Source organism: Kryptolebias marmoratus, linkage group LG18, assembly GCF_001649575.2.
Source record: "Kryptolebias marmoratus isolate JLee-2015 linkage group LG18, ASM164957v2, whole genome shotgun sequence".
In the NCBI taxonomy this organism is placed as follows: Eukaryota; Metazoa; Chordata; class Actinopteri; order Cyprinodontiformes; family Rivulidae; genus Kryptolebias; species Kryptolebias marmoratus.
The window spans coordinates 5,414,866-5,436,428 of NC_051447.1; the positions used below are offsets into that span (position 1 = coordinate 5,414,866).

General features: G+C 41.7%; 1 protein-coding gene across 3 annotated transcripts; it reads right to left on the reverse strand.

Annotated features, from left to right (window-relative positions):
• Nucleotides 1-5,517: 5,517 nt before the first annotated feature.
• pfkfb3 (6-phosphofructo-2-kinase/fructose-2,6-biphosphatase 3) lies at nt 5,518-11,991 on the reverse strand. Of its 3 annotated transcripts, none has more exons than XM_017432551.3 (15): nt 11,714-11,991; nt 10,101-10,229; nt 9,839-9,932; nt 9,690-9,756; nt 9,520-9,594; nt 9,374-9,430; nt 9,113-9,237; nt 8,818-9,025; nt 8,593-8,739; nt 8,405-8,509; nt 8,185-8,314; nt 7,962-8,089; nt 7,637-7,825; nt 7,385-7,407; nt 5,518-6,374 (listed from the first exon to the last, which is right to left on the reverse strand). In XM_017432551.3, the coding sequence occupies exons 1-15, from the start codon at nt 11,781-11,783 to the stop codon at nt 6,368-6,370; spliced, it is 1,554 nt and encodes a 517-aa protein (XP_017288040.1). In that variant the 5' UTR covers nt 11,784-11,991; the 3' UTR covers nt 5,518-6,367. The 3 variants fall into 3 exon arrangements, with proteins under 3 accessions (XP_017288040.1, XP_017288039.1, XP_017288041.1); XM_017432552.3 differs by lacking the exon at nt 5,518-6,374 and adding an exon at nt 6,928-6,982; XM_017432550.3 differs by lacking the exon at nt 7,385-7,407 and having other exon boundaries at nt 11,714-11,990.
• Nucleotides 11,992-21,563: the final 9,572 nt, after the last annotated feature.

Sequence of the window (21,563 nt, forward strand, 5' to 3'; positions counted from 1 at the left end):
TACACTGAATAGGATGTAAGACTTCATAAACTGGTACCAGCTGGCTGTAGTTAGTATACAAAAATAAGGTGACTCCTTCAAGCATATATTTTTGTCACTGTGGACAGAAATGTCTTATCTGACCATAAAACGTTTCTCCAGAAGGCATTTGGTTTGTCCACCACGGCAGCTGCAGATTTCAGTCGAGCTTGAAGGTGTGACTTTTGAAGCAAAGGCTTCTCTCTTGTTCGGTGCTCCCTCAGTCCACGGCGACGGAAAACTGTGGGGAGATGAGAAACGAAAACCTAAGGCACGCTTGCAGGAGTTTTTACAGAGGAAGACAGCATGTGAGCATCCAGAATGTGACATGACAAAATTTCCAATAGAGTCATTCTGAAAAGGTAGTACTTTTTTTTTTTTTACCAAGACTAAAAACTGGTCACAAACTTGGTTCAAAACAAAACTCCTTGCTTCTTCTCTAGTACTATTTTCACTTCAAATGCATAATAAAATATTTTTGAAAAATCCACAATCTATCCATGCAGTTTGACCTGAGTAAACCTGGGTGACTCACTGCAGTTAGAGATTTTCACGAGGGTGATGAAACTATGCAGAGGAGCACGTAAAAGGGCTTTTATTTCCCTGGTAGTGTAATCGGGGATAACACACAGTCTATTTAAGCTGCTCAGCTCCATTCAAGGCCCGCTGAAAGACTTATCCTCTCCATTCAGAGCGAAATCTCTCCATCAATGGCCGCTGCACAAAAAGAGAGGGATGAGTTTTCTCTTTACTGTACCAGTAATGCAGGTAATGCATTATTTTCAAAACCGAAGCGCAGAGAAAAAAGTCAACCGTGTGAGAGCATAAATACATATTGAAGCCAAGCCAAGATTCCAAATACAGCTCTCACAACTCATACTACCAGCTTCCGTATCCCTTTACCTCGCCTAAAAGCATTACAAACTAAAGTAAACAACATAGTTACTGTAAAACCTAACTTTACATTTAAAGCTGCCCTACAGATTCAGATTCTGGTAACCACCACAGTGTGTTGTTCAAATGGGTTGACGGGTCATGGGTTGGTTGTAAATGTGTGCTGACCTAGTAAGCTTCCGCTCACAAGGCTGACAGGAATTGTGTGGCGTCAGTGTTTCCATGCTAAACATTGCGTATGGATGACCGGCAGTCATAAAAACATAAATGTCTGTTTACTAACAGTGCTGCAATGTAGGTGTAAAAGGTTTGCACTTACATTACCGGAGGAACTATTTCAACATCGACATTAAGGGCCAAATAGGGCTATTTGATCATAAATAACTCTTCTTTGTACTGTTGTACTGCTATTAGCAATACAAGCCATAAATTTCTCTGTATTCAACCATTGTATCAACATCTTTCCTAATAGAAATAGTACACAACTATGTTTGTGACTTATTTAATGGGAGAACTGATAGATTTGAAAGTAAAAACTGTATTACTGCAGCTATTACATTTTATTCTGATAGTTATTTTAAGGTACATTGAATTCAGAGATTGATAGGTCAGGAATCTCCCACTGTCCAAGTCAGAATTCCAACTTTGGGGATTTTCCTGTTGACTTTTCTTATTTGGAAGTCAAAACTTCAGATTCCTGAGTCCACGTGGAATGTATAATTAGGCCAGGGCTTATGAAACAGAGAATTCCCACTATCTAAATCAGTTATAGTTCTGCAATCCTCGAGCAATGTGTCATGAAGTGGGATGATGGAGACGAACCCAGAACGCAGACTCATATTAAAAAGAAACTAATTTATTAAACTAAGGAATAAACAAAACAAAGGCTGACGTGGCAACAAACAAATAGACACAAACTAAATCAAACAACTGAGACAGGAACAGAAAATACAAACTGAAACAGGAACAGGATCGGGATCAGGATCAGACATGGAAAAAGCAGAACGGGAACACTTACAACAAACGACAATGCACCAGCGTGGTATGGAGGGAAATGACCGGGTTTTGAACACTGAAGATGACGAGGTAAGTGGGAACAGGTGAATGATAATAATTGCTAACAGGTGGAGATGGGCGTGACAGGAAATCAGATGACAAAGCTGGGGGGATGAAGATGAAAACAGACACATGAGACAAAGGCAGAAGGAACACAAACCAAACTACAAAGATAACAGAAAATAATAAACACCAACTGAAACATAAGGCAACTGAAAACCAAAAACCCAAATCCCGACACAATGTTTCTGGAACTAGATGTTTTCAGATCTTGTCTTGTCTGACTCAGTGCTGTTTACTCTGTCACTATTTTCTCAACAAAACAACATTTCTGTTGTTAAAAGTATGCACCATGATTATGCGACGGATCCTTCCACTGACCAACAGTGACTCGTTGTTCTGCCAATCTCATCCTAAAAACAACAACTTCAGCACAGCAGAAAGGAGTGATCAGGCCTGCTGACATAAACTAAAAGACTCCCCCGTACGGAAGCCCGGAAGTTGAACCTGGAAGAGGAACGTCACCCCCATAGGCTGGTTCTAGTCAAACAGGACATTGCCCTTTGTAAAATAAAAAAATACACATTAGATAATTTTTTTTCAGGTGCTTGTTGATTTACGTCGTTCTTGTCTTGCTGCGGTTTGTTCAAATATTCATTGTTCTGATATGTTCAGCTGTAATTAGTTGTTTCATGTTTAAAAGAAAGCCCACGTCACACCACGATTGTGTGCAGAGGCGTACGCAAGACTTAAAGCACCAACACCACGTTCGAAGACTCTGGTCCCAGAAATACAACATGGCAGCTTCCATCAATCAAATCCAGCTGCCTTCAAAACTCAACAACGAGAGAAACAGAAACTAGACAGTTGGTTTAATATTATAATATATGATGACCCTGTTCTGAGAAGCTGTTAGCTAGATTTCCATGAGAATTACTCCATAGTTGTCTAAAATCAGAATGACCTCTGTTTGCTGCAGATAAGATACTAACTACTCATATGCACTCTGCATCTTGTGTTCAGTTTATTACAGTCTTTATAAGGTAATGGTGCCTAAGGCTGCCTATATACATGCATACTCTGTTTGAGACAAGATGATGTTGAGCTTATGTATAACACGGATCAGCTAATTGGTGTGTATTAGGTAAGTATAGACAAGCCTCTGAGTCATGAGAAAACAGAGACTAAAATAGAGAGTGAGACATGATGCTCAGTCTCCTTTTGGTGATGAATCAGTCTGTTAAAGAAAGTACGAGGCAAACATTTCACCAACCTGTTTCTTTTATACTAATCCTAGATGAAGACTGAGGCAAGCCGCTGACAGCTATAGGTGAACAGGTCTTCACTGACTAACTGGGACAGTCAGCTTTTAGTAACATGACTGCTAAGTCGCTCGTCAGTGCAGCATTAAATTACTATTTGTGGAGCCGCTGGCTTAGTTGGTTAACACCGAGTCCATGTACCATTCAGAAGTCTGACACAGCACCTCTCCTCTCCCACAGAGATTATACACGCACATGTGTGCTCGTTATTAAAGGTAAGATACATGCAAGTCATGCTGTAGTTGCCCGGGCAACACATTGTTAAGAGCGCTGAGCGATGCTCGTTAACAATCACAGACTGAGAGATTGAGAGAAGAGCACTACGGAGAAAAATAAGTCACAGAAAATCCACCGCTAAGGCGGATGGATGGCTAATGCAAAATGATGCAGGCTCCCTTGTATGTGACCCAACAACAATATGCAAAATGTGCATGCAAAACAGGTTGGAAGGTTTCACTGTGGGTGCTGCAGAAACCTGTCAGGAGCTGGATCATTGTTAGTTTGCCTTTCTTTTTGTGTGACTGTGTGAGTTTCAGGGAGGAGGAGCAGATGGTGGATGGCCAGACTGAACCGAGACACTTAGTCTGTTCATGATTCAGACTCAAAGAAATACCTCATTCAACTGGAAGTCTGTGTGTGCCCATGTGTGTGTGTGTAAACTTGTCTAACTGGTAAAATGAAGACCACATTGAATTTTAAGTTGGAGTGGGGACATTTGGAAATATGAGGACCTTCAGGGTCAATCATAATTCAAAGGATTATTTTATGAAGAGTTTAAGATGGTAAAAACACTCAAATGGGTTTATAATATTTCTTAAAAATATATATTTCTAAATGTAAATGTGTGGTATACAACATTAGCCCAGGTTTCTAAACTTCTTGCAGGGGGAAACTTTCAGCTGGGTGTCAAAATGCTCAGCTGGATTTTCCCCAAAATGTCCCCACCTTCGGAATCGAGCTTGGAAAACAGGAAGCAGTAAAACTATTTAGGTTGTTTACCCATGGAAAGCTGTAAAAGCATCACATAGACAAAGGTTAAACCACATGTCCAAAACTCAATAAGTTAAGCTGTTTAAACATTAAATTATTTATATTTTGAGCTTTATCACCCACTGCCACGAAAGGCAGGCCTGTCTGTGTGTTCATCTGCTTGTCTGGTAGCAGAAAATCTCATAAACTAAAGGGTGAATTTTAATGAAATTGTCAGAAAGTAATCAGTGGATGTACATCTACAGGTGATTCAGTTTTGGAGTCAGCCCAATAGAAGATAGCAGCCACAGGTATTTGGCCTTAGCAAACACTATAATGGCTATAACTCAATCGATTGTACAAATACTGAAGAAAAAGTTGGTGTAATAACAGAGCTTCATCCTCTGAGCACTAACAGATCTTGCGACATTTGTGTTTAAGACTTTGGCATGAGTCAGCATTCCTTTAAAGACTCCTACTTTCATTTTTAATGGTTGCTGTCATATTTTTGGCATGTGTTCATAATAAACATTGAACAAACAAGACTCCACAAGTAGTTTTTCTAGTATTCTGTATGCCCACAAAGGATTTTGATTACTGCCGTTCTTTAACTTTTGCCCATTTTTTATTGATTGCATTCAAATGTAATCCTGCATAATTTAAATTAGCCCATTAAACTATTAGCTTTTACAGCTAATATATTTAGGAATTTCCATAGTTGTAAAAAGGTCTATGTATATATCCATCTTGAAACACTCGTGAAAGAGTTCAGTGTCTTGTTGAAACAGGCTATAAAGAACATAGCTTTAAAAACAAAAGCTATAGAAGCGGGCTTTGGGAAAAGTGTATTTAGACCCGAGCATGTCACAAATAAGTATATATAGTCATGTATGAATGAGATGGCAATGAGAAAATAACTAGCTTTAAAAATGGCACCACAGTGGGAACTTAAATAAGCAAATGCATGTTACAAATGTTCTTGAAATGACTTTATTGGTCCAACAGATGCAAAAAAAAAAAAAAAAAAAATTAGAAGTGTAGTTCTCACATAAGATCCCTCTCATTCAGTCCACTCATACAAAAACTACATAAATATAAATAAAGAATAAAATAAAAAGTCTTACAAAAAAAAACAAAAAACCTTCAAGTATATCAAGCAGACATGTTAACACGATGTTTACTAAGAAAAGTAAGCTTTTCCTTAAGACATCTCACCCCATTAGTACAAAAAATAAACTAAAATAAAATAAACTCCCCATGAAAGAATCAAGTGATTTCTTTATTTCTGGTTTGCTATATGTACACCGACATTTACAAAGATATTATTAAACAGCACGCAGTGTAACAAAAATAGATGCTTCATTTTGTGCATAGCAGTCAATGACAGCAAAATATTAAATATTTCTCTTGAGAACTGTATGCACTGTGGCACTGAAACTAAAAGTACTCAGACTAAACAAAAAAGTTAAATATCAAAAATGATATGTAGAATTATTAGGTGAAAAGTTTCTCCTCAAGCTTTAAGTTAAGAGAAACAGCAAGAGAAGCTGCATCAGGCTTGCGAAACAAGCACTACAGGCACTCTATGGCAAAACTTACTGCCAAGACAAGACAAAGTTAGTGAACCCCCAAAAAAAAAAAAAAAATTTAAAAACTATCACCGCTGTGCAAAATATCGCTTGGTTTGGAGCTTGTTAAAGTACAAAGAAATCGAGACATTTTGCCATTTTTCCCCAGAAACATGGCATTTACAACGTAAACTAAACAGATCTTATTTAATTTACCCAGTCATGTTCAAAAAAAACTAAAACATTTACCCCAGAGAGGCATTTGAGCAGTCACAAGAATGAATGAATTCCAGGCTCCAAAAGTTTAAAATATTCTGACAATATTAAGACAGAAAATTAAGAGTCTTGCTTTGATATTATTACAGTAAAATTTAAAAAAAAGAAGAAAAGAAAAAAAAAAGCACAGTAAAGTGGCATCATTGGTTGACGGGGGGGTGATGCGAGACATTTTACTGTCGGAGATTTTGCCTCTTGGTTTCGTGTTAGATTCTGCTTGAGTTGTTGGTCCGGGTCACAAGCAGGGCTGGAAACCATACGAGCTCAAGTTCTGAAAGATACACAAGAAAAACAAAAACAAACAGGGGTTAGGTTTCTTCAGAACTGCATCAGCCAACAAATATGCACCATGTAGGCTGACAAAACTTGAATAAAAACACCTTCAGGCTAAGCGAGAGTCTAACTGTAATCCCTAAACCGCAAGGCTCTGGCTTCCTCTTAGATAGTTTTAGAGGACACGTGAACCAAATGGTTAAAACTGACAGAAAAAAAAAAAACACACCCTGCAGCGTTGTTCACAAGTTTCTAGTGTGCCGGCAAAACGAGCTCAAACCGGCTAGTTCCGCTCTCGCCGTCATTTATAATCAGCTTGTTGACTTCACCTGTTTCCTAAACAAATCAATTAGACTCACATTGTAAGCGCGTTTCTAATGTGTTTAATTCAGCACAGGCTAGTTTCAGCACGTTCCATTTGTGGCGCCGCTAAAAACAAGCCTGCAGCCTAGTTAGGTTGTCTGGTTTTAAAGCAGAAGTTAAATTAAAGTTCCATGTCGACTCTAGCAGATGTGGCGGCAGGCAGAACTACGAAGCGAACGTGAAGGTGTTTACCTTTGAAAGACTAGGAGGGAAACCACCTTTAGATAATGGAGCATGGCGCGTCTTTAAGCAGCACGACACAGACCAAAAATAGACAAAACAGGACAGTCAGCGTGAATAAGCAGAGGAGTAGCCGAAAAAGAAAACTTGGTGACAACAGAAGAGAAGAATGACAGGAATGTGATACTAGGAAGTGGGAGTCCCCCAGGAACTAATGCGTACACTTCCCTTTCCCCATTAAACCTTGAACTGAGCAGCTACTCTGTGCATAGCATCACTTCCGCATGAGTCAACCCTGGATAGGCAGACTCACTAAAAGCTGGAAATAATAAAAGCTGTACGGTTTTCCTTTTTAGGACGGTGAATGTCCAGCAAAGATAACAATATGGCCACAAGAACAGAATGAATGGATGACACTGACAGAGCAAGGCAGCCAAACAGATTCTTATCAGAGTCTATACTTACAGGCAAACTTTGCCCAGCCAGTACTATAATGTGAAGAGGAGAGCGCAGCAGAGGAAGAGAGAAAAAAAATATAAAAAAAACAAACAAGTGAGTGAACAGATCTGCACAGGCTGGGACGAAGGAAACCGATGCAGGAAATGACATCCTAAAAGCTGCTTGATTGAGATACGAATTCTGCAGCTTACTTTTCCCCAAATCTATTAAACAAACATCTGCTTATAGCGCGCTTCAAGAACCCGTATTGGAACGTACCGGTCCAGTTAGCGTGAGGGGAATGTGCTGCGAGCTGCAGAGGGCCAGCGAGGCCACGGAGTTGGGCAGCTCCTGGATCGAAGCCTCCTCCAGGTTGTCAATGCGAGGTTTCTTGATGTGCGACTCTGGGCTGGTCAGAGGAGTCACGCTGTTTCTCCTGATCAGCGTACCAGGACCTCGCTTAACCTCCTGCAGGGGTGTTGAAGAATTCAAAGACTTCAGGCTCAGGAGCCAATGGCGGGTTATTGCAACACGTTTTTGTGGTTTTTAACATCTGACAGATGAAGGAAGTGGGGTAGTAGTTCTCAGTAATCAGTCCACTAACCTCCGGTCTGTCTCTGTGTGTGTTCACTGCCTCCACATTCAGAGAGATTGATTCGACTTTGCAGCCGTAGGCGACAGGGGTGAGCTTCAGAACCGTGTGGAGGGGACACTTCAGGTAGGGCATCTCCTCTGGATCGACAAACCGTGAAGACAAATAAAAAATTAAATTAGGTGCTGCAGATAATTCAAACTAAAAAAGGGCTTGTAGGAGTTGTAGTACCCACCTGCACTCTTGTCTAAAAAGTAAGCAAGCAGGCAGCGCATGACAGCCTGGTGGCAGACGACCAAAACGTTCTCCTGCCTCTCCAGCTCCATGATGACAGGCTCCACCCGCTGGACCAGGTCCTGGTAGGACTGCAATCAGGAGCAGGTATTAGTCATTACTGAACCAGCTGAAGGTAATAAAACTATTCGGTATTTATCGACTGTAGGCGGCTCCTGTACCTCTCCAGCTGGGTAGCGGTAGTAGTATTTATCTTCGTCTCTGAGCGCAAACTCTTCAGGGAACTTCTCCTTCATTTCATCGTACGTCATCTCCTCACACATCCCCTAAAAATGTTGATTAGGCGAGTCAGATCGGGAACAACAAAGTAGTGCGATGTGTTAAAAGTCTGGTTTTTGGGGACACTCACAGCATCGATCTCATTGAGAGCCTTCCACTGTTCGTACGGGACTCCCAGGTGCTCAGCGGTCTGGATGCAGCGGCGCAGCTGGCTGGCCCAGACCTTCAGGTCCTTCAGCTGCTGCTCCTCTACAAACCGGGCCAGGGCGGCAGAAAACTACAGCAAGCGGGGAAAGGTGTTCAGCACCTTATATCAAGACCCTGAGTTTCCCCCCCTCGTATTCTGCGGTCGTACCTGTCGACCTCGCAGCGAGAGGCCAGAGTCGCCACCCAACCGTCCCTCCAGGTTGTCTGTGCTCTCACCGTGTCGACACAGGTAGATGGTGCGCGGCTGGACGTGAATGTTCATCAAGTAATAGACGATTTTAGTCTGGATGTGATCCTGGATCCGGTTGACAAGGAAACGGCGACCCACGTCTATGACTTTGATGAAGGAGAGCTCCCTGGAGGAAGAAGGAAACGGATGAATGATTTGTCTGAAGGTTTGTTCCGGTTTAAGAGTAAAAAATTAATAAAATATCTAGATTTACCTGTCGTGCCGATCTGGGTCCAGAGGTTGGTAGCTGGTTTTATAACATTCAATCCTCTTCTGGAAATCCATCATGGCGTCGGTCTTGTTGCAGTCGCGGTAGTCCGGACAGGACACCTTCACTTCCTGAACAAGGAGCAAAACTGTCAGACGGCAAAAACACACCTGATACCAAAGAGATATTAAACATTTCATTCCTCATCCAAACTGAATCTGGTAAAACATTTAAAAAAAAAACACAAAGACTTGCTTTTTGACTCACCATGATGTTTGACGCGATGACGTTTGGATCGTCGCACACGGACTCGATGAAGAATATCTGGACAAAACAAAAAAACCTTTAGGTTTCATTGTGCCAAAGTGGCGCTGTTGTCGTATGGCGGCTCCTGTTGCCATAGCGACACGTACCTTGAAATCATTCTCCTTGCCAAACTTGAGGATCAACTCTCGCCTCTCTCTCGTCGTGTTGGTCGCGTCGAACACCTGAGAGAAAACACGGAGGCAGTTCGGTCAGGTGACCATTTTGTCATCGCACATAGGAAAGAAAAGCTTCCGACACAGAAACGGGGGAAACTTACTGCAACTTGGCCTCCTTCATCCTTCAAGTAGTTCTTGACATCTCTTAACGCTGCTAAGGCACACTGCCTGAAGAACGAAGACGACACAAAACATGAAGCAAGTCTAACAACACCACAGCACATCATTTGCATGCGAGTGGAGGACTTACTGCCTGATTTTAAAGGCCGACTCATTATCAGGCTTGAAGAAGTCGTAGGAGCTGTAATTGACGGCCTCCCTGCGGTACTCGCCAACATTGAAAACTAGGCATACAGAGAGAGAAAAAGAGAAACTATTACGAACGCCACATCTTGGAGTTCGAAACATGAGCTGACACTTCTTGGGAAACTACTTAAGGGGTCATCAACGTCTCATGGTGTAACCGAGACGCTGCTGAACCCGGCTGACCTGACCGTTTGAGTCCCGCTTACCTTTGGTGGGTATGCCGATCCAGTTGAGGTAGCGGGTGAGTTTCTTGGACATGTACGTCTTGCCCCGGGCCGGCAGACCCACCATCACGATGACGGTGGGGGGGTTGGCGAAATGAGGGGCGCCTGTAGCTGCAGAGAGGAAACATGTAGGAATTTATCGCCAATCTATAAAGTCCCATTTGTCTCCAGGGTAGCACACAAACGATCAGCTGCCTGCTGATTCACCTTTTACTTCCACCTCCCTGCACAGCCGACCTACTTTTGCGAGCCCTACGTGAGCCGGGACGTATCGTTTTTAAATGCCGCACGTATAAAGCCTTACGCCCATGAAATATTTTATTCCATGTCGTGAATATTTGTAGTTGATTTGAACAGGCCATCCTAATTTTATCGCCCAGAACTGATTTTGATTGGCAAAGAGGAAACTAAAGTGGCACAAGAAAGCACAACATCTTGTGCAAGGTTTTCTTACCATTTTACGTTTCCTAATATTTTTGTTTTTTCGCCAATCACTCAGTGTCAACAGAGGCCATTTAGGTTCTGATGACCGCCCCGCCTGAGAAATCCAATTTGCACTCCGTCACTGCTCGGCTAATCATGTTCTCACAACACAAGTGCCACAGTGGAACGGAAAAACGGATCAAGCGCTTAAGGCAATTTTTCAGACATCCGATTTGTTTTATCTGGGCTTTATTTTCGTTCGGTGTCTCATTTGTCCATAACTCGTACAAGTAAAAAGGAGAAAGTGTTTTGCATAACAAAGGAAAGTTCACTTTATTGTATTTTTTTTTTTTTGGAGATGCAAAAAGAGATGCCTAGGCATCAGACAACAAATGAGCAAACATGAGTCCTTTACATGCTGTCAATCCAGGTGAAAGACATCCGTTTTTATAGTGTTTTAACTGTTCTTATGTAGTACTTTTGTTTCAGTTTAGTTGTACCATTTCCTCTAGTTGTACCACTAAAAAGAAAAAAAACAAGTGTTGAATATACAAGACTGCTAATTTTAGGCTACTGTAAGTGCGTCATTTGTCTTTGTACATCCTAAAATAGCACCCTCAAAACTTCCGTCTTTATTGAACCAGGTGCAGCAACACTAACATTCCCCTGAGAGGTTTCGTCAGTAACATTAAACGTCATTTTCTTTGCTTTACGTTCCTTACGAATATCAAAGTCAATCGTTTTTCATCTCGGTTTGCCAATAAATGAAACTCTTACGACGCGACGTCGCTCCGTCCGCACGCAGCGCTGAAGCCACCAATAGGAAAACACCTCAGGCGTCATGTTCAGGAATCGAGAGCGGGGGGGAGACTGGAGGGGAAATCAACGGTTGCCATGGTGACTGCACGGTGACGTAACGCATGTGCCGATGAAGACCACCAATAAGTTGATTCAAAATGCCGGCGTAGCGCAGCAGGTGCAGCGACGATTTTATTACTTTAGGACATTGCGTCGGCAACAGCGGCGATGTTATCACGACACGACTGAACAGACGTGACGTTTGCTTTAAATATAAATAAATTTATTAGACACGGAATCTGAGAAGTTAAGCAGCCACGGTGCCCTGAGAATACAAAGAGTGATGCACAAGACAAGAGAAATATGTGTTTTACCTCTTCGCTTATCATCCTTGGTGGGAACCCAGGTCTTTTGGATCCTGTTCTGGGTCAGCTCTCTTGGCATTCCTTAGTTAGAAGCTACAAAAAGCACAATGCAGTGGAACTGAGTCGCTTACAGAATCCGGGCTCAAAAGCGTTTCACCCCCTCCCTGTTCTTTAAAACAAAAGAGCCGGTTGTAGTCGCCTTTTAGCGGGAAATTCGCTCGCACGTTGTCCGCTCTGCTGAGTCTCTCTTCGACCTCGTTGAACCGAGATTAAGCTGCCGGCTCTGCGGCGCACATCCGCTTTTTAAACCAAGCCTGGAAGGGCAACGTGACCGCGATGACGACACAGGACGCGCGAGCCGCATGCGTGAAACGCAGACACGTGTGCGCACACAGACAGGCTGCTACAGCTCCACCTTGTGGTCAACTTTAAATGTAAATTTTTTTAGGATGAATTTAAAATGTAACTTTAACCTATTTTTTAAATGAAACATACTATTTTTGTTTTAGTATCTTAACGTAGGCGATAATCCCCGTTTTAACGAGTCGCTAAATTGTTTTCAGTCTTTTAAAATTACCTCTAAACTTGTACTGTTTGTATAAATCCTTGCATTATTAATTTGATAGCTTTTTTTATTTTTAGAGATTTATATCGTATATTCGAATCATTTTCTCCCCTTTTTATCATTTTGTAAAGTTTTGTGCTGCGTATACCTGTTTTAAAGTGGCGCCATTTTGTTTCTGAGATCAGTTTATTATCCTTTATTATGATTGAATAAAAGTATTTATTGTTTCATAAAATAGTCCTTTTTAGTGGAAAAAATGTTTTCTGGTGAGATGTTACCCTCCACCCCCTCCAAATACTTCAAATTTTGTGTCCGAATTCTCCTCCCCACTTCTGATGAACCAAAATATTTGATCCGATTGAAATAGGCCTAAGTATTTTTTAAATGTATTTATTTTCGGGAATCAGCTGCTTTCGAGCGCCTCGGTTTCTACTCTGAGACCTACGTGCAGAGGCGCACGACAGCTCATCTCTCTCTGCAGACTGGGCTGTACCACTGACTCATTCTGGGGATAATTACACATATAGCTTTTTTAGCGCAAATTTTACAGCGCACTTTGATGAAACACTGTCATATTAGTGAATATAATAGCCACTTTAGACAAAGAAAATTACAGAGGAAGAACCAGGGCATATAAAACAAGAACCAGCTTTGATTTGGCTCAGAATAAATGTTCACTAATACCTGTGGCAGGGGGAATTTTATAACCTGGTTAAAAGCAGTAATTATCCACAGAAGGCTCAGACATTCCTCTCTGTCTAAAACTGATCTTATATTTGACTTCCTTGCGCGCTTGCATCCTCAGCATCCAGGCTGCAAAATGGAACGGTCAAATGAGGACACGTGTGGATCAGTCCAGAATACACCCCACATTAAATCACCTCCACATCTTCAGCATGGGTTTTCAAGGCCAACCTTTACTCTAAAATCAGGACTCTCGACGACACCATTGTGTCAGCGAAGAGCTCAGATCGGAGTGATTAATCCTTCCTTTTCCTTTGACCGGCTGGACAAAGAGGAGCTGACTCAGAAAAGAGGACAAAGCTAAGGCTGTTTTAGTCACAGCTGCAAGAAAAAAAAACCCACCTAAACAAACACACACACACTGCCACACACACACCTATTAATTGTACTGAAAACATTTTTTAAGTAAATGTAATAAATAACCATCATAGCTGAGCGTATGTAAATTAGATTTTTTAATAAAAGCTGCTTTTACAGCCGTTTTATGTCAGCGCTGTAAAATTGTCTCCAAAAATTGACTAAAAACCCTCAAAAATAGCCGAAAAGTGTACAAACCGGTGGTTTTTCCTGTGGTTTTCTTAAACAGTGATGTATTGTTTAAGACTGGATGAAGTTTGTGAAATGGACTTCTCAGACTGCGTGGATTCAGGCAAAAATAACAGGAAGTTGTGAAGTGTAAAGATGCTGTTCTCTGTAAATAAATGTACACAAAGACACAATGTCAGTTCCCACCCCCTACTTTGTTTGGCCTTCTCACGTCGATGGAGGGTAAATGTCTCAATTCTACTTGTGATGGCTAACAAATAGGAGTATCTGGTCCTTCAAAGATAAGGTTTTAAAAGTAGTATTTCACTGGGCTGCGTCTGACTAGTTGGAGACATGAAATTGCAAAACAATGTGCAAACTCCCACTTGCACTGAGCAACACGTTTTGCATGAACTCCCTGAAATTGACTACGACGTTGCAGCAAAAACATACTGCTCGAGTGTCCTAGAGTTATGAAAAACCAAACTGAGAAGGTTTCCTGTCACACATGACGACTTTAGGACCATTTTGAGGAAAATCTTGTCGCACAATTTTTTTTCTTTCAGAGCAAGTTCAAAATTCCTGCAAGGAAACTGTGAACCCTCACAAACGTTTCAGAAACATTTCGGAAACTCCCCTTTGCAAATGCTGTTCGCAACTTATTGCCAACAGGTAAGATGTTACCTTAAGGAGCACGCTCAAGGCTGCGGTAAGTATGGGTGCGCAGGGTGCTGTAGCACCCTCTGATCGATGTCAGGGGACATGCATGCCCAAATACGTAGTTAAAGGGAAAAACAATAAACTATATCTGTGTGGAAAATATTTTAATCGTTTAGATCCCACAAAAAAGTGGGCAGATCAGCATTCGGTCATGATTGCAAACTTATAGATATTGTCTATTCAAAATATACACCCATCGTTTTATTGTCCAGTTTGATGTGTTCCAGTATATTTCTTTTGGTCTTATTGTCAATTTGCCTAAACAAGCATAGAAATAAGGTTGTTTGCTAAAGTCTGTTTTTAAGTTAAGTAGCCATATATGTGCACACTGATATTGCGCCTGTTTACGTAATGGAGCATCAGCTTCTTGGAGGGGTGTCATATTTTTATGTGCAATAATTTTAGCCACTACTCCATGTGACTTGAAATGAAAGGTCAAAGTGTAAAGGCTGCTTTATCCTCCATCAGAAGAAGAAGTCACAAAATTGCCTCTCGTTGATGTAGTTGCGTGACAAAAATCAGTTCATTTTGTTCTCCTAGCAGCTTCGTCCGCCCCTTCTCAACACAAGGTTCTGGGGGAACCTTTTCTGACAGGGGTTTGCGCCAAGTATCGTGTGATTGGTCAGGAGTTGTTGTGGACGTGTTTATGCGGAAAAGCTGCTGGGATTTAATGGAGTAATATTGCTTCTACTGCTTCGCTGAGAAGCAGCTGGACAAGGCTGTCAATAACTGTTCCAGCAAAACTAATAAACCTATGAACCCAAAAAACTCTTGGAAGGAGATATCACAGTTGTCATGTTCGGAGGAGGCAGCGCGAAGACACAGGCGGCTCTCTGTGGCTGTGTTGGCCAGGAGGAAGTACGGCTCGGCGGGGCAGCGTAGGGACGCGTTCCCTTCGTTCGCTCGTTATTTGGTGGCGGTCTCTTCGGGACAAATTTGCAAAGTTGACTTCTTATGAAGCATAAAGCGGGAGGGTTAAGGCAAGAAAACTGGATTTGACCAAAGTTTGGTTAACAGTAAATTCTGATTTTTGTTTTTTTTTTCCAGAAAGATATGCTAGTTTCAAGTAGAATAACTCTATAGAGATATAAACAGCTTGAAGGGGGCTTTATTCACTTTTTCAAACTGTCAGGTGTTTAGGAATAATGCTTTATTTAGAAATCTTTCATTAACTTTGTTCAAATGATGCATCAACTTTTTCTGGGCTTGTATGGTGTTAGATGATTCACAGAAAATATGTGGATGGTGCTCAAAGTGAATCACTATTCCAGATCTTTTGATTTTTACTTTGGGAAGAAATGGACGCCATGTGCTCTGGACCAAAAATAAAAATGCATCCAGGCAACAAATGGCCAGGTTCTGACATGGTATGGGGTTAAAAATAAGATTTTGGCAAATCTCTTTTTCACTTTTTGATGGGATGTACACGCTTGCCTTGAAGAAGACGCTATTTCTAGGGATGTTCAAGCGTTTTCCAACATGACGATGTAAAACCACATTCGGCGCACACATCCCAAAGGCATGTCTGAGGGAGGCACAAGTACCGGCCTGGCCTACCTGCATTCCTGACGCATTTCTAACAGAATGAGTGCAAAGTTTTGAAAAGCAGATTGAGACACAGGCAGCCCAGAATAGCTGCACACCTTCAGGCACATTAACAGAAAGAACGGGAGAAAATAACATCTGAAAGTTGTTTTTTTTATATCATTTGATCTTCCTGAAAAACACATTAACGTGTGACCACAGTTATTTCTTCTAACACATGCGCTCAAGAATTAAATCTGGTCAGATAATATTTGCACTAAAGGGATTCAGACAGGTCTGACATTGTCTTGTTCAAATGGAAAAATGGGAGTTGTGAAACTAAACCAACACTTGCCCCATAAGAAGAAGTAAAAAGATAAAGTTTAAGGATAAGATTATCGTTCGGGCTTCATTTTCTCTCACTGAAACTGCGGGCGTGCTTACTTGGAAGGAGTGACCCGTCTAGCTTGGTGAAGAAGCTGCAACAAAAATAGGTGTTAATTCATGTGGGGCTGGCGCTGAAAGAGAGTAATTAAAAGTGTTTGTCTGGGAAACATCTGATTAAGTTTTTGGCCTTTAATGAAATTTACTTGGACTGACGCTTTTTAAACACGGGGCTTGTGAATTAAATTTGACTTAAAAGCACAAAGAAACAAGTCCTAGCTTTGAGATGTGTAGAAAGCCTCATCAGCTGACAGTACAAAGCAGGTACGAGTGCTCGGTACTTTGTATTTTCACCACTTTGATTTTTTACAGTTGGTCGCTTTGTAGCCAGACTTTTGTGGAAACAAAAAATGGAGCCACCTACCATGAGTCTCTACACACATGCATTGAGGTCTTTCCGTACTCGTCTGGATTGCTGATGATTTAAAGTAATTTGTATTACTATAATCCACTCATCTGGTTAGAATTTGGTTAAATTTAGGCTAGAATGGCTGAAATAGGGAAAGAATAATTAGAAATTGTGAATTAAGAAATTAAGCCAGGACTTCAAATTGGCACTGGAGCGGTTTCAAGCTGGGAAGAATGCTCAACTAGAAAGTTTGGATTACCAGCTTTGGGTTGGGATTAAGCTACTGCACCAAGTGAAGGATTCAAGTATCTTGGGGGACTTGTTCACGGGTGGGTGCAGAGCAGAGCTGGAGACTGATATGTGGAATGGGACTCTGCTGTGATGAGAGAGCTGAGCCGAAAGGCAAATTTCTCTAATTACCAACCAATCAGTGGGTCATGAGCGGTGGGTATTGAAAGAATGAGATTGAGAATATGAGTGTCTGAAATGAGCTGCCTCTGGAAAGTGGGGGATAGGGGATAGGGATAGGGGGCACTCTGAGTAAAGTTGCTGCTCCTCTGCAGTGAAAGAAGCCAATCGAGGTGGCTTGGGCATCTGGTAAGGATGCCTTCCAAAAGAGGTATTTCAGACACGTCCCACTGGGAGGAGACCTTGGGGCAAACCCAAATTCAATGGGGAGATCATCATACATCAGCTGGACTATGAACACCTTGGAGTCCCTCAAGGTGAACTGGAGGAGGTAGCTGGGGAAAACGAGGTCTAGGAATATTTGATTAAACTACTGCACAGAACATTTATATCAGGGTCAGATAAGGGTTTGGATTTGGTTAAAATTAGGGATTACCGGGTAAGAGAATAGATCAACAGACACAATAAATACATGGATACACCTGAGTGTCAAAGTGACCTGTCAAATAAAACACTGGTTTGTGATTGGATCAGTTGCTGCAATTAGTTCAAACGTCAAATACGAATTTGAATATAACTCAAGTTTATCATTATGACCCTTCTGTGTTAGGCTGCCCAGCCTTGGAGTTACTGGTTTTATTCCATACTCTCACTGAAAACGGCCAACCTAACTCTACAGCAACAGCTATAACAGTAACATACAGTCATGATGACAAGGTAGTCCAGTCTTTCTCATTTCTAAGGTTTCAGGTGTCCGGAAGTCTTGTAAAAAGTAATCTTTCCGATACTCTTAAAATATGATACCTTCAAACTGAATAGCAACACGTTACACAGTGTCAGTTACAGTCACAACTAAAAGGCAAGCCCAGACGCCGAAACTATGTGCTAATATCCAAGTATACCTCGCAGCATTAGCAGCTGAAAGTTAAATTAAATTGTGGCACATCATTGTGCAGTAACGATAGATCACTCTCTCTGTAACAATGCCTGAGTTATTTGAACTTTAAAACATAACCAAAGCATTTCAAGCACGTTGAGGTCTTGCTTCAGACAGACAGCCTTATATTTGACTTGAAAAAACCTTAGTTTACACAGTTCACGTCTGACTCTGGCTGCAAAACAAGCCCAAATAATCAGTCCTCCTCCACCGTGGTTGGTAGTTGATCCCGAGGTGTCAGTTCTGATGTTTGGTTTTTGCCAAACAAGCCAGGTGCATTGCAGCCAAACTTCTCCACTTTGGTCTCTTCTGACCATGGTTGTTTCAGAAGCCGTTTGTTTATTTCCGGTGCGACACAGAAAACTTGAGTCACACTGCCAAGTTATTTTTAGGAAGAGGTTATTTCTTGACAACTCGCCCAAACAAGCCATACTTGTTTGGACTTTGTTTTCTTACTGAACTCTCATGGACTGTAACAAATTACATGCTCTGTAAGGCCTCTATTGTGTTAACACTTTTGTCAATGACTTCCTGTCAAGCAGAAAACTACGACAGGCTCACTCCCACGCCTTTTCTTTCTTTGACCATTCTTCAGTGAAGATTTAATTTGCGTAGACATGTAATACTTTGAGAACAATCTTCCTTACATTCAATTTAGTAATTTGGTTTTCCCTTGACATACCTTTAAGCTTTACCTCATACCCTTCACTTTGAGGGATTTAATCAACAGATATTAAAAACATCCGTCCCATACTTATATTCTCAAACCAGGAATGCACAGAATTGATAGTTATACCTTAAAGTTTTAATACACACATTAATTTATCACACCCTCAGAACTATACCATTAAATTAAAAGTTTCATTTAGGTGCTAATCATCAGAACCTCTTTTAGGGCAAACATGTGAAACCTTTATTTAAACCTCTGATATCAACGACCCACTTTGAGTGTTTGCTGTTTAGCTGTGTGCTGCTATTGTTACAAGATGTACAAAGCTCTCCAAGGTGTTTTGAGATAAAGGTGTAGAGGCTAAAATCAGCCCAAGAAGTCTCAAAGAATCCAAAACATCTGCAAGTAACTCTTGTACTGTAAAATCAGAAATTACTGTAAAAATCTGAACTGAGATTAGGAGAAAATTACTTTGTTTAAGACAAGCATGAGTAAAACTGCAAGTTGGCCAGTACATGTGGGCGAAGACCATCCATCCATGCATCCATCCATCCATCCATCCATCCATCCATCCATCCATCCATCCATCCATCATCTGCTACTTGTTCCAGAGTGGGATCGGGGGCAGCAGCTTGAGCTGAGCAGGGAGGCTCAGACACCGTTCACAGCCCAGCTGAGAGACATAATCTCTCCAGCGTGTCCTGGGTCTTCCCCAGGGTCTCCTCTCAGCTGGACATGCCTATAACACCTCTCTAGGGAGGCATCCATACCACCTTAACTGGCTCCTCTCGATGTAGAGGAGCAGAGTCTCTACTCCGAGTCCCTCCTGGAAAACAGAACTTCTCACCCTGTCTATAAGGAAGAGCCTAGCTACCCTGTGGAGAAAACTCATTTCAATCGCCTGTATCTCATTCTTTCTGTCACTACCCAGAGATTGTAGGAATAAAGACCGACCGGAAAACAGAGAGCTTTCGCCTTTCAGCACTCTCTTCACCACAACAGACCAGCAAAGAATATGCAATACTGCAGAAGCTGCAGTGATCCATCTGCTGATCTCACGCTCTAGTCTTCCCTCACTCCCAGAGATGCTTAAACACCACCACTTGAGGCACTCCCAACCCAGAGAGGGCAGTCCACCCTTTTCCAAACTGAAGACCATGGTCTCAGAGTTGGAGGTGCTGATATTTATCCTAGCTGTGAACTGCTCCAGTCAGGTACTGACTAGATCTAGTCGGTACCTCTCAACGTCATGCACAAGCTCATGCTCCTTCCCACCAGAGAGCTTCCATGTCTCAAGAGCTAGCTTTGGTAAGCTAGGGTCAGAGTACCAAGTCCCCCATCTTTGGCCGCCACCCATAATATTTTGTACCCGACCCGTATGACCCCTCCTGCAGGTGGTAGGCCAGCAGGTATGCAAACCCACGTAGCTCATTTGGGCTGAGCCCGAATGGGCATTGTGGGTAGAGGCCTGGTCATCAGGCGATTGTCGACGAGCCCCTCCCACAGGCCTGGCTCCAGGGTGGGGCCTCGATAACCCATGTCCGGGCGACGGACATGGCTCCTTACTGTCTTCTATCCATACGAGTGTCGTTAATCGCTTTTTGCCTGCCCTGTCACATAGGACCAGTCTGTTCTGAGAGATGCTACTAGGAGTTCCGGCTGTAATTTGTGTTCAAGGCCACTTTAAACACATTTATCACTGAAATATGTGTTTAAAAAAGTGAATATGAAAAACCTCCCTGTGTCTAAATGTTTTGAGACATAAAAGAAGCCAGAGTCAAACTGAATGTCCTGAAGGTCTTCTGCAGTGTGGTGTTGTTGGGTTGCTGGCTGGCCTTGGCAGCCTAATAAGCCCTGACCTACATACCAGCGTGCAAAAGTTAACTCGAGCTTGGAGTCACAACACAGCTTCAGTGGAATCAGTAATCACATCCTTGGCTGCAGAAGGTATAAATACCCCTTTTAGTGGAAACAGTCTACCCCAGAAGTCTGCACTGGGGATCCACCCGTACTTCCTGTTTGATACCAACACAACTCTTTCACTGGATTCCAATTTGGGCTTTAAATTACTCAACCACTGGCCATTCCACGACTGTCTAAATCCCACATGGGCAAAATGTAGCCCTCAACACAACAACCAACCTATAATAAATCAATAAAAAGCTATTTTTTAAAATTATTATCATTAAATCTTGATGTTTGTAGAAACAAAGCCTAATCTATCTTCTTGTTTGAATGCTGCCCATGTTTTAATCTAAAATAAGCCTAAACCATTTTTTTCCCTCTGCTAAGTAAAATCAGTGGTTTTACTGGCAGAACCAGACTAAGAATAAAGGCTTCAAAAAAGAGAAAAGGTGACAATAAGGATTTTCTTTTTAAGAGGTAAGTTGATTGTCACAAGTGTCAGTTTAAGAAGAAACAGTCACTGCATTTAGACCAAACTGTTCACTTAATTTACAAACTTGCCATAATTTAAAAATACAAAACTGAATGTAACATATGTCCCTGCTGTAGATTTGTTTGTTGTTGTTTGCAAGTCTCTCAATGAATCAGTTTTACTATATATTCATGAAAGGGAAATATAAAGGTCACATTGCACACAATAGATGAGAATACTGCCTGTTGCTTTCTAATGTGTGGCTCCTTGATTTATTTAAGTCAGAATGGCTCTGGAGGAAAATGTTGCCCATCCTTGGTCTAGAGGTCATTTTTGTCCACCGGTTTTCTTTTTTTATTCATACTTTAAGAAGTCTGCTAGAGTTCTGAGAATTCTTCTACAACTTTCAAACATTACCATTTATTTTTTATTGGAATACAGAGGCACAGTTGCTGAAAGAGTGAAGCAACCCCAAACCATAATGTTTCCACTCGTGTTTTGCAGTTTGATTGAGGTCGTTCTGATGAAGTCCCTTTATTCTTCCTAGGAGCTATGCCGTCTGGGGCGAATACTTTAGGAGTGGCCAAATAAACATG

Excerpts from the sequence above, each read along its gene's own strand:
- pfkfb3 (XM_017432552.3), bottom strand. The coding sequence starts at position 11,783 with ATGCCAAGAGAGCTGACCCAGAACAGGATCCAAAAGACCTGGGTTCCC. Across the intron at positions 8,090-8,184 it reads CTTTTTAGACAAGAGTGCAG|AGGAGATGCCCTACCTGAAG; the intron begins GTGGGTACTACA and ends TTGTCGATCCAG. Across the intron at positions 7,408-7,636 it reads CCCTCACGCTAACTGGACCG|TACTGGCTGGGCAAAGTTTG; the intron begins GTACGTTCCAAT and ends TTCACATTATAG.